The sequence below is a fragment of the Lonchura striata genome, chromosome 4 (genome assembly GCF_050655825.1).
Source record: "Lonchura striata isolate lonStrDom1 chromosome 4, ASM5065582v1, whole genome shotgun sequence".
Taxonomy (NCBI): domain Eukaryota; kingdom Metazoa; phylum Chordata; class Aves; order Passeriformes; family Estrildidae; genus Lonchura; species Lonchura striata.
This window is the reverse complement of record NC_140706.1, coordinates 24,147,125-24,160,376: the sequence shown is the minus strand read 5'-3', so window position 1 is coordinate 24,160,376 and position 13,252 is coordinate 24,147,125. Positions and strand designations below refer to the sequence as shown.

The 13,252-nt window shown below is 42.1% G+C and overlaps 1 protein-coding gene across 6 annotated transcripts in view; it reads left to right on the top strand.

Moving 5' to 3' along the window:
- The first annotated feature begins 616 nt into the window (after positions 1-616).
- Positions 617-13,252, top strand: part of ATP8A1 (ATPase phospholipid transporting 8A1) — a 105,578-nt gene continuing 92,942 nt past the window's right edge. For 2 of the 6 annotated variants that reach the window (XM_021553144.4, XM_021553948.4), the window contains exons 1-4: positions 617-852; positions 8,525-8,639; positions 9,799-9,898; positions 12,365-12,463. In XM_021553144.4, coding sequence (XP_021408819.2) covers positions 804-852; positions 8,525-8,639; positions 9,799-9,898; positions 12,365-12,463 — 363 coding nt within the window. In that variant the 5' untranslated portion in view covers positions 617-803. Of the gene's footprint in view, positions 853-8,524; positions 8,640-9,798; positions 9,899-12,364; positions 12,464-13,252 lie in introns of those variants that run through there. The other 4 variants (XM_077782826.2, XM_021552349.4, XM_085577839.1 and 1 more) reach the window with 2 other exon arrangements.

Below are 13,252 nucleotides of genomic sequence, written 5' to 3'. Positions count from 1 at the left end.
GGCTGCCTGTCAAACAGAGCGTGGCACCAACACTCTCCTGGCCTGAACGAGGGCTATGGAACACCGTTTCAAATTCCCTCTCCGGATGAACGCCTCCCGGCCCCCACCGCGCCCCTCTGCACCTCGCCCAGCAGCGAACGAGACGGCGCTGGGCAGGGAGGGAGTCAGGGAGCTCTGCACATAACCGCGGCTGAGCAGCTCTGCCGGCCCGCCCCTGCCCCTCGGCAAGGCCCCCGGGCTGCACACGCCTGGCGGGGCCCCGCGCAGCCCGCCCGCCGCGGCTGCCGGAGACACCGGGCGACCTTGCCCGGGGCTTCCCCCGCCCGCCCCCCGCGCCGGGCAGCGGCCCAGGGCTCGGCGCGTTCCATTCCCCCCGCCTCACGGGGTGGGGGGCGCATGGAGGCCCTTCGCTCGCTCCAGTGGCGGGACGCACACCGCCACAGTGCCGGTGACCGGTTAGGCGCGGTGACCCGAGAAGCCCGGGGGACGGGGAGATAGCGGCGGGACGCCTCGGGACGGGAAGGCGCGGAGGGGGGGCGGAGTTGGTAGGTTCCGGAGGGGGCCGGCGAGTGCGGAGCGCGGGCGCCGCGGCTGTCAGTGAGCAGCGGCGGCGCCAGCGGGGAGAGGCGCCGGCGGAGAGAGGCGCTGCCCCGGGTTGCCGGAGCCGCTGCCTCGGGCTGCCGGAGGAGCCGCCGCCGTCGGGACCCGCCGCCCTCGCCCCGGGCCTCGCAGCGGCGCGCTCCGGCGCGCAGCAGGTGCAGGGCGCGCCGTTGGAGGGAGGCGGCCGCGCCGCCGCCCCGGCGATGCCGGCGGTGCAGAAAACGGTGTCCGAGATCCGCTCCCGCGCAGAGGGTAAGAGCCGCCCGCCTCTCGGCGCCGGCAGGGAGCGACCGGGGAGCCCGGCCGAGGAGCCCGACCGGGGAGCCCGGCCGGGGAGCCCGACCGGGGAGCCCGGCCGGCGTTCCGGCGCGGAGCCGCGGCGGGGCTGCGCCGCCTGGCCGGGAGGGGGCGGCGGGAGCCGGAGTCGCGCCGCCGCCGCGCTCCTCGCCCCGGCTCCTTCGTGCCGTGCGGCCCCGGCGGGGCTGCGGCAGCGCCGGCCCCGGCCTGGGGCGTGAGCGGTGCCGGTGTTCTCAGCGAGGCCTCGTATTTATGGTTGTCTGTATCCGATGAGCCCCGGGCAGCGTTTTGTCCCCCAGCGATGGCAGCGGTGGTTTCGTTTTCCCCGCCGTGTGCGGCTGCTCGGCACGCCGGCCCCAGGCGGCAGCGGGGGCTCATAGCCTGGGGTCCTCGGCCTGGGAGTCAGCCGGAATCCCTCTTTTGTGTGTAACATGTACGTGTGCGCTCATCATCGGGAAGAAGCGTTTCTGATGCGCGGTTTGTGCCAGGAGGCTTCGGACACTGCTGAGATCTGGTGCCTAAGTGGGTTTGTTTAACCTGAGGCAACGTGTCAGCAGCTGCTTTGTGAAAAGAATCATTGCCCTAGGATTACGTTACTATAAAGTTTATTTTATGGAAAAGTAACATTTGAAATCGTGGACCTCAAAGCAGCAGTATGTTAGGACTGCCTGTCATTTTTGGTTGCTGTAGGTAACAATAACAATGTCCCGGTAATGGCATAAGTGGTATTGAGGCAGTTATGCTCGATTTGTCCCCTTGTCTGAAAGTTTCCTTGCTTAAACAATATATCCAGTTGATTTTTTTTTTTTTGCTTTGTTGTGCTTTGTTTGCTATTGGGGGACACAAACTTCCTCCCTGTATCTTTCTTCCTTCTTCCAAACAAAGAACATTTTAATTAATTTTTGTGCAAGGAAAAGCACAAAGAAACATAGATTAGAAGTAGGCTGTTAGATTTATGTTCTTTTCCAGTTTTACCATGTTAAATGCCTTCCTCCACCAAAAGTAGGTTTGTAGGAGGTCTGGCTCTGCCTCTGCTTGGGAAATGTTAGTGTCAAAGAAATAGAAGGATGCATCTAAGAAGGAAGGGAGAAAGTGCATCCTTTCAGGAGCACTTCTGAAATGTGTTTACAACCAGAGCAGCCTGAGACTCAGCAGAGAGTCCTGTATACTTATGGTGATTAGTAGATGCGTATAATGAGACTAGTTAAATGTCCAATTTTTCAGTGCTTAATTTCAATTCTTTTCACTTACTCTTGTTCCAGACAATTGGTTTTCACTGCAAGCTGAGCATCACATAAATGAATTGGTAAAATTGATGCTCTCTTTAAAGGTGTCTAGTTCCAGAACTCTTAATGGTTATTAATGGAATAAATGTGGTGTTCCCTAAAGGTAACTGGCTATCTAATATTTACAATTGCAGTAAAAGGGGAAAAAAAAAAAGTCTGGTTTATTTTTCAAGGTTGAATGACTGTGAATGAGTTAAATACTGGGTTTAAAAAGCTTACCAAAACCATTTTCTTTAGGACTGACAGTAGGTATAAAGCATCTTTTAAGAAACTTAACTTTTGGAAAATGGCATGATAGTTTTTTAATTACACCAGTCGAGTTGATTCTGTATGACTCATACTGTACTTTACTATATATATAGTACTACTCAAAAAAATTTGAGATCTGCTACTGTTTTCTTAGTCTTATATTAATGTGACACTTACTAATTAATTTGATCTGCATTTATATATACTCCATACATTTAGACTACATAGTTGGCATTTCTAAACAGCTCTTTCTAAATGTGACTGTTTTCTTGAAGAAAACTCCCAGGCTCTACTGTGTATTTGACAGGGACATAAAGGAACTGTCAGACCCTAGTTCTGGCAACCACCCAAGTGTTTTAGATAAGCACTATGCCAAGTGATGATAAGGCTGCTTTCAAAGAGCTCCACCAAAGTCCTACCCCCAGTGCAGAGTTGTAACTGGCAGGGTCCCTCTGTGTTCTTGGAACACTAGTAATACTGTAATCACAAACAGCAGCTTCCATGACTTCTGTCATGGTATGGACCATTCCTTGGCCTAAGACCTGTGGGGGTCTGACAGACAGTATTACTTTACTTATTCTAGAATTTTTGTATTGTATCTTTGGGTTTAAAAATCTCACTTTTCTCTCCTGTCACTGCAGCAACTAATTTCTGCTTCAGAGACCTTTTCCATGGATCATGAACTACATTACCAGGCTGGACTGTCTTGGACACCACAAATGATATGCTCAGATGAAACAAACCAAATCAGAACTATCAGCATGATGTAGCATTCCCAGGAAGTGGTCAACAGTTGCACAGAAGAATTGACACTACAGTCTGTAAATTACTGAAAAATAAAAATTGTAGGTGTTTTAGTGTCTGTAAGCCAACATGTTACCTGCGTAGAGAAAAGAATTTGAGCAAAAAGGAACTACCGATTTTGTGCCGTTTTTCCAAACCTCTGCAAATTCTTCATGGCTGAAGAAGGATAACCAAGCTTGCTTATAACCATGTTTTAATAGGTTTTTATGTCTGTTATCTTGTTGTGAGAAATAGGTGCAGCTTACTATTCTGAAGTGGTGTGTGTATCAATAAAGTCTCGCTCAAAGCACAGAAGATCTGGCCCTCAAACAAATTTAGGAAATTGATGTCATGTATTCTGCAATTGCAAAACACAAGGGGAATCTTTGAGTAGAGTGGCCTACATAAAGCTTTATTAAATACAGTAACTAACTGTGGTTATTTTAGCTATATACAGTTAATATATACATCTATTAAATAATATGAAATTGGATCATTCACATAATTATATTTCTTTTGAGAGGTTCTGGGAAAGTGGAATTGTTCTTAAGTTTTATTAGGGTTCTCTGAAGATTGAAGCATTAATCCTTTTCCTCTGTGTGTTGATGGAGTTCAGTGAACTATATTAGGCCATTGAAAAAGGATAGAGAGTTGAGGTGCCATGATGCTGCCTACCAAAACTAGTAGGTAATAACTAGTTCTTGTTGGTGTCCTTGTACAAAATCTAGGTGAAGCTGAACTGGGGTAAGATAACTTTCAGAGAACTGGTGAAATTATTTTCACATGAAGAAGGAATGTATTTTGAAATTCTGCAGTGGCCATCAGATTGTCTTCAGCAGACTATTGGGTTTTGTAGTGCCTAATGTATCCGTAGGTATTTCTACTTATGGTCTTTAGGACTGTATAACATTTTACCAGATTTAGCGATCATTATAGTCACTTTTTTCTAGGGTTTATTTCTGCCAAGTGTGTTTTGATCCCAGTGTTTCACAACAGGGAAAAAACTTGTTTTAGTTCTAGACAGGCTTGTCCATCTCAGTGGAACCAACAGGTTCAATCCGGTCATTTAAATTCCCTTCTGTTCTCTTGATTCCTCAGAAGAACAGACTGATGGGTCAGGTTCCCAATGCCTATTCTGTTACTGAAGGTCTGTCATGGCTTTGCAACAAATAATTCTGAAGATACTTTCTTTTTCATTGTGATTCCATCTTTGAACTATGCCACATGCTTCAGAAATACAAGCTAGCAAACAGACTATTCTGGCTTTGGCTGGGATAGACTCAGTTTTCTTCCTAGCAGCAGATACAATGCTGTGTTTTGGATTTAGGATGAGAATAATGTTGATAACACACTAATGTTTCAGTTGTTTCTGAGCAGCACTTACACTAAACTAGGAACTTGTCAGCATCTCATACTGCCCTGCTAGGGAGGAGGCTGGGAGTTCAAAAGGTTAAGGAGGGGACACAGCCAGGGCAGCTGCCTCCCTGCTGACCAAAGGGATATCCCAGACCTTTTGGTATTATGCTGAACAGCACAACTGGGGAGAGTTGGCAGGGGTCTGGCAGCCTGCTGCTCAGCGACTGGAGGGACAGTGGTCAGTGGTTGGTGAGCAATTCTGCATTACTTGTTTTGTACATTCTTTTATCATTATTTTCCCTTCTTCTTCTGTCCTATTAAGCAGTTTTTATCTCAGCCCATGAGTTTTACCTTTTTTCTGATTCTCTGCACCCACCCTTGGGATAGGCGAGTGACTATGTGGTGTTTAGCTGCCTGCCAGATTAAACCACAGCACTTAGTTGTATAAGAGGTTCTTGGCTACAGCATCAGCTTTCAGAGGTTTCAAAAGCCCTACTTAGAGAATAAAAACAAAATTTTTAGTGATGAAGAGGAGTGTATTAAAATCCTTTTAACAATTTGGTTGAGGGTTTTCTTTCCTCCCCTTTATTTCTATATTGTAGTGTGTATATATGTAACAGTACAATCTTGCAGTGAAAATGAGACTGTTTTAAGGAATGAAAGCTTAAAGACTTAAACTACCCTACCTAAAGAAAAAATTAGGGGTATGGAATTTACTGTTGTTGTTTTACTAATACACAAACTTTTTAATCAAGACTGGTGTAGGAGGAGTCCCTGCAAATACTGAGTGTTTGAAGAGAGATGCTTCTTCCAAATTTATTATTGGAATCAAAATATGGTCTTCAGTGGGTGTTCTTGTTGAAAGACACTCTAGTTGGTTTGGAGGCTGTGTTTGTTTGTTTCATCAGTTATTTATTTGCAGTTTGTTGGTATTGAAGATGTTTGTTTGATTTTGTTGTGGTTTTGGGGGGGGGTTTTTTGTTTTTTGTTTTTTCTGGGTTAGGCTGCCAAATGAGCCTGTGTGATTCCTTGAGTGTTTTGTTGGCACCTGTTAAGGTGGACAAGTCTGTTAGGCTGACTATCCTTCCTCTGAAGAGACTTCTTGAGATAAATACCAATGCTTGAATGTGTGTGCCTTTTATCGGGTGAGGAAATAAATAGAGAAATTGCAGATGGTGAATGTAGTAGTGAGGATTTCCTGTATCTTAATAGAGTCTGTGAATTATGAATGGGAAATGCAATGAAATTAAAAGTTTCTCCTGAGCCTTTTCTCAGTGTGTGGAGACTTGACCTTGAAAGTAATGTCCAAAATGTTTTTTTGGATAGGTAAGAGGCAATATACTAGGCCAGTGGACTGGATAATGATTTGGGTTTTGCCTAATATGTTTGCAAGCATATATAGAATGTACTAGAAATAAGTGTTGAGTTTTTATGTACAGCCCTAATTGTCCTTGACATGCTATACATTCTGATGTATTCAGTTGCATTATAACGTAGGGGTTTTCAATGTCTTATTCTCATACAGAATGGACAGTGTATATTTAACTATATACACACATTATTGGTAGCATATTAAAACTTTATGGTGATTGATTTATGCTATACCTGTTGGTACTTTACAAGCTCCAGCCTGAAGACTGGTTAGGCCTGTTGTCAGCAATGTAGTGGCTCACTGGTTGACAAAATATTAGTGAAAAGCCTTGGGAGAGAAGAATACATTGGTGTCCCATTTTACAGATGGAGGTTGGGATGCAGGCTGGCACAAGATTCCTCATAGACCATAGAAGAAGATACAGAAAACTCAACTTTGGCTAGTGGAGGCAGGTGCTGGGAATGTCAGTGAGCCTAATAAAACTATTTCAAGTTAAGCACACACAAAATCGAGAATATACTGATGCCACTTCTCTGGGAATAATCTGGCTAATGTCACAAAGAAAATCTGGACCAAGTGCAGGAATCTCATTAACCAATGAGATCAACCAGTTAAGATTAACCAGCTTAATGGCCTTGGCTTCCAATGACCACATCCTTCCAGCTCAAGATCTGTCCATCACAATGAGCACAAAATCAAGCCAAGGTGGCAGGACTGGATGAAGCAAGGCATTTGACACTGTCCCACACAGTATCTCTAGAGATACATGGATTTGATGGCTGGACCAGCTGGTAGATAAAGAAATGACTGAATGGTTGCATTCTGAGAGATGCAGTCAGTGGAATGCAGTGACAACTGACATTCCTTAGCTGTCAGTATGGGTATGAGAGCTGACTTTTTTTCACATTTTGTCAGTGATTTGGACAGTGAGATTGAGGGACTGCCCAGCAAGTCTGCTAACAATGCCAAGCTGTATGATGTGGTGGATGTGCTGGAGAGAAGGAATGTCACCCAGAGGCACCTTGACAGTCTTTAGAGGTGGCCTGTCTGAACCTCATGAAGTTCAAGGAGGCCAAGTGCGAGGTCCTGCACCTGGGTCAGGGCAGTCCCAAGCACAAATACAGGTTGTGTGGAGAATGGACTGACAGCAGCCCTGAGGAGAAGGACTTGGGGGTGTTTTTGGACTAGAGACTCCACAGGATTTGACAACGTGCATTTGGAACCCTGATGGCCAGCCATATCCTGGGCTACATCAAAAGAGGTGTGACCAGCACGTCCAAGTGTCAGCACCTCGATGGGCAGATGAGAGCTTCTGCTCATCTTCCTTGCTCTTGTGAGACCCCACCTGGAGTACTGAATCTGGTTCTGGGGGCCACAGCATAAGAAAGGCATGGACCTATTGAAGCAAGTCCACAGGAGGGCCACTAAGTTAATCACAGGGCTGGAACATGTATAAAGACTGGTTGAGAGAGTTCAGCCTGAAGAAATGAAGGTTCAGAGGAGAACTTCTAGCAGCATTCCAGTAGCAAAAGGAGGCCTGCAAGAAGGTTATAAAGGAACTTTTAACAAGGGCATTTATTGATAGGACAAGGGGGAATGACCTTAAGCTGAAGGAGGGTAGTTTTAGATTAGGTATTAGGAAGAAAATCTTTAAGGACGGTAAGACATTGAACAAGTTGCCTGGAGAGGTTGCAGACTCACTATCCCTGGAAGTGTGCAAGACCAGGCTGGATGGTGTTCTGAGTAACCTGATTGACTGCAAGGTTCCCTGCCCATGACAGGAGCGTTGGAACTACATGATCTCTAAGATTCCTTCCAAACCAAACCATTCTATGAATTAGCAAGAAGTCCCTGACAAAGCTCACATTTAAAAAGGGGAACCTACAAGAGGTCAAAGCAGCAACGGTGGCTTTGACCTCTTGTAGGTTCCCCTTCTCTGGCAACAGCTAAAGGATTAGAGAGAGATGGATTTAGGTGGCAAAGTTACAGCCTACCTGGGATTTAACCTGATGAGTGGCTTGCAGATGCCATTCTTGTTCTCTTTCAGATGTAACAGCAGGAAGATGAGGATTGAGAAGGGTGCTGCCTCTAAGCTGCTGCCACAGGGAGCCCAGAAACAAAAGACAGAATAGGATGCAGTAAACAGTGTCCTCTCCCCTTTGGTCTCTACTGATAAGATCAGCTTTCAGGAACCACAGGTTCTTGATACCAGTTGGAAAGTCTGAAACAAAAAAGACTGGCATTAGTGGAGAATGATCAATTTAGGGAGCAGTTAAACAAACTGGCAATACAAAAGTCCATGAGATCTAATAAGGTGGAATCATGAGTGCAGAGGGAGCTGGCAGGTCTCCCTCTAAGTGATCTTTGCAAGGTAAGGATGGTCTGTGGGGAGTGTAGGTTTTCACTGAGCATCTTGCATATATAAAAAAGACTTTTTTGTTTTTCTAGGGGTCATTACCTGTGAGAAATGCAAATACATTGAGGCCACATTCACAATAAATGTCCTTTTTGTCTCATGAAGTGCCTTAAATTTTGTGTAAGTAAATCTGCTTATTTAGAAAATCATGCTGTGTCTTTCCAGGCTATGAGAAGACAGAGGATGTTTCAGAGAAAACTTCCCTAGCTGATCAAGAGGAAGTGAGAACTATATTCATCAATCAGCCCCAGCTAACCAAATTCTGCAATAATCACATCAGGTACTAGCAAAAACACTAGAACATTGCATGCTGAATAGCAAAATTGAAAAGGTTTCATGAGTTTCATTTATTCTACATCTGTCATTTCTACTGGCCACCAATAATAGTCTTAGACACTGGAAGGAGTAGTGAAGTGAAATGAGGAGACAAGTAAGCTGTTTTGGTTACAAACTTGACCTTCTGAATTTTTAAGAATGGAGTGGAGAGGATACAGCTGCTTTACAGCTGGGCCATCAGTGTGTCCCTAGAGGATGCATTTGTTCTTCAGCTTTCAGTTCATCTTTGAACCTATTCCTGGCAGCTGAATGCTGATGCAGATGTACTGCACTTGAGCACAGCATTGTTTGTGCTTTGGAAGCACTTCACTTTTTCAGCCAGCCAGTTACAAAGATGCTGTGGTTGCCTGTGAGACTAGTGTTCAGTTTCAGGTTCAGGCTTTAGAGACTTTGCTGATGGTTTATGCTGGGGTTTTTTTGTTTGCTTTTTTTGAATTTTAAGTCATGCAGTAAATACTCATAAGTAATGTGTGTTTAGATCTGATAATATTCTCACTTTTGCTGTTAAAATTCAATGGAAATTAATGGCAAAGACACCTCTGTACCAAGTAGGTCTGTTTTCTGAAGGTACCTTTGATAATGTGCAGAATTTCTGTAGACATTGAGAATAATGTGGTGGGATTTTCCATGGCCTTGAGAAACTTCATATGCTATTTCTTGGTGTATACGACTTATTCTTCTGTCTTATGCTTACAGAGTAGAGGGCTTTTGCAGGATGCATCATTCCCCCTTATATTGTCAGTTTTATGCAAGGTCAAAGTAAATATTACTGTCTTATAAATAAGTACAAATATTCTTACAAGTGTTTTGTTTTAGAACCTTAGATGGAGGTGGTCTGTTCTTAAACAGATGTAAAAGGCTGACAGAGAGATGGGAGCTCAAACATTTTGTGAGGATGGCTTAGGAGAGATAGTTTTGTTAGGATAAATTTTATTCTCTTCTTCCAGCCTAGCAAAAGCACACTTAATATCCAGTATTTATCAGTTTTGAATCAAAAAGTAAAATGTTTCATTTGAAAGCTTGTATAATTGAGAGGGAAAGAATACATTTGAAGACATTTCTGTTCTTTAATAATAGCATGTGTTTTTGTCTCTTCCTCTCAGCACTGCAAAGTACAACATAATCACATTCCTGCCAAGGTTCCTTTATTCCCAGTTCAGAAGAGCTGCTAATGCGTTTTTTCTTTTTATTGCATTGCTTCAGGTAAGATCAACAATAAGATTCTAATGTTTTAAACTTGTTAAGACACCATTTATGTTATAGGTAGAGATAGTGAGATACTTGAGATTTCTGTACTGTTCTTTCCAAGCTAGCTGGCCTATCAGAACAGCTATATCATGTAGGCATATCTTTAATAAAATTATTGGGTTTGTGGCATTCTTGCTCCTTGGAGATAACAAAATGCACACATAGATTTTTCTATAAAACAGTTTAAGTATAGCTGAAATTCTCTTGGGTCAAAAATACTTGTGAGAATAAAATTCCATTTAAAAGTATCTGGCATATACAGAAAACTGTTGCCTGTAGTTGCCATTTCTTCTATAGGGTAATGTCTAAAAACATACTGAACTATATGAATTTTATTCCTGCAAGTTCTTTTGAGGGACAGGAATTACAGCTGAGTGGAAGTGATTATTTATTCATAGAGATAAAGATTGAAATTGAGCCTGGACAAACAAACCAGTTATGGAGTCCAATACTACAGCAACTATTTCCTGTAAACCAGCTAATCAATGTAGTGGTTAGGAAGGAAGCACATAGTCTGTTTATATCACCATTGTAGCTCCATTAGGTATGTTTATACAGTGTACCCAGCTTACTGAGACTTTTTTGAAGTACATAACATTTTGTACCTCTGTATTTTAGTTTTGTGATAGTTCAAGTTGAAAACATCGTGGGGTTTTTGTGTACTATTCTTTCAGTGCATTAGCTGATGATAAATAAAAAATTGTACTCTGTTCAGGTGCAGTCATAATTACCATTGACTAGTTCTGCATTTCAAACATATTTTAAATGTATTGTTTACAATATGTTGGTTTGTCTTTTGAGGTGTCATTGTGTTAGGGATTGACATACAAAACAAAAAATACTGTAAAATGGCACACTAACTACAATATGTACTCTTTGCTTCCTCACTTTGAATGTTTCTGCAAGTCAAAGTTTATTTCTCTGTCCTTACTCCAATGTCTTTCCTTCTACTTTAAGTGCTTGGGGCAGTTTTTTTTATGATGCACCTGCATAAGTAGCTTACAGTTTTCTAGGGGGGAGAAAGTTCAGGGTTTCATTAGATTTTCTGCCTGCAAGCCTGTGGCTTCTAAATAAACACCCTGCTAACCCCATCTGGCATCTCAGGTTAATCCAGTGATCCAGCAGCATTCCCTGCGATGCCACTGTGCACCTCAAGGTAGAGACAGAGAATACAAGGTTTCAGAAGTGTTAGCAAGTGGAGTTTTTAAAGTTAGAACTTTAAAGCCCACTAGTGTGTCAGGCTATCAGTGAGCCTGCATTGCCAAGAGAAGGAAATAGAGGAGAATGGAATTGGAGTACAGGCTGGTGACCCTTTTACTTTCAGATTTTGCCTGCAAAATAACATGCAGTTGGAATGGGAATTTGGACATATATTTAGGAAGGAATGAAAAGGTGGGAATAGCTGGAGAAGAGATAGATCCCTTTCTTCTGTAGCCAGCATATAGTCACTTGGTGGACAGTAGCTTTTGGCTTAATTTCCATTTAATTCCTTGAAAAACATCTGTAGTAACCTGGAAATAACCTGGAAGATAGATCTATATTGGTCTTACAAAAAGCATATTATATATAGCATATATCTTGTTTTCTTTCAGAAGTGCAATATGGTGGTAGCAAAAAGAAATGTGTAGAATTCATGAGTAACACTGGCTGTTTTTCAAAACATTTATGATAAATTGAGGATCTCTTTTAACCACTTTGGGGCACCACTAGTTAGTGTACTCTTCTCTTGCAGAGTTCTCATTGTCCTCACACTGCTTTACCGATAACTCTGTAAAGGCAGCAATCCTTTCAACTATCAGTCTTGCCATTAAGAACTCTAGTCAATATAATTATGGATAACTATCCAAATCTATGTATATCACATAATATACATGGATTTGGATAGTTATAATAATCACATTTTCTCACAATTTACATACATGTTTGCTTGCATCATCTGTGCCTGTACCTGGTTAGCAAAAATGGGGTTTTTTTTACTGTAGTCTGGCAGCTATTTGAAATTTATCATTTAATATCTAGTATGATTAAAAATATCTCTTAAGATATTAAGACTGTAAAGAAACAAAAATACCTTGGACTAGTGTCTGGTCTAACAAAAATCTAAATTGGCAAGTTTAGTTATATTTTATAAATATGTATTTTAATTCAATTTGAAACACAGAAAAGGAAGGTGAATATTTTGCAAACACTAAAACCTCTGGAAATAGGACCACTGAACCCTATACTTTTTAAAATGCAAATATTCTTTTATTGTATCAGCTGCTTCTGAATTGAAGACTATAAAGCTCTCTTGGAAATAATTAACACTGTGTCTAAAAAGTGAACTCATGTGTCTTTATTTGTACAGAAAGTACTGTGTCTTGTATTAAAAATGTTTTCAACCAGCAATACAAAATATTTTTTTCTCTTTTTTTTTAATAGCAAATACCAGATGTGTCGCCAACAGGCCGCTACACAACATTGGTTCCTCTCTTATTTATTTTAGCTGTAGCTGCAGTGAAGGAGATAATAGAGGATATTGTAAGTATTTAATAGCAATATTTTGTAAATAGCTATCATACTGTTCATTTAGAATATAACAAAAATGTTTCCTGGTTGTCAAATCTAGGTCCAAGCATTTGATGCACCTCTTTATTTCTGATGTCCCATGCATAAAATCCTTAGTTGCATCATTGTGACTTTTCATGGGTTTTTTTAAACAGATGGAGAATAGGCTTTTTCAGTTTTTTTCCTGTTGCTTCAGTCCAGTGCAATTAACTGCTAGCATTTCCTAAATGTTAGCATTTTCTTGGTGCTGTGATCTGCTGACTACTGATGGCCAGGAACAGACATAGAATTGGTCCTCGTTAGGCACCTATGCCAGGATTTCCTAGACTCTTTCCAGTAGCTGTCAGTGGTAATGGTTGTTTTGCTTTCTTCTTGCACTGATACAAAATTGTCTGTGGTAGTGTTTTGCTTTCTTCTCGCATTGAAAGAAAACTTTAAGGAGGTGGGACATTGTAAACACAGAAGCGTCCATTCTCATTTATTTTATTTTGAGGGACAGAAAGGAATTTCAGTCTCTGTTTCACTTCACACAAAGATGTTGGGGTTTTCTGAGTACCTTCTTTCCTTCTCTTCACTAGAAATATATGATAGAAACCTGTCTCTCTAACTTGCTTAAAATAACTGAGTCCTTTAATTAATGTCTTTTGTATCTAAGGAATTAAAGTAATCTTAATTATTTACCAAATCACTCTAGATGCTAAGAATTTCTTTATCTGCTTTTGTTTTATTTTAGTTCTGCAAGTATGTTACAAGAAGGACAAG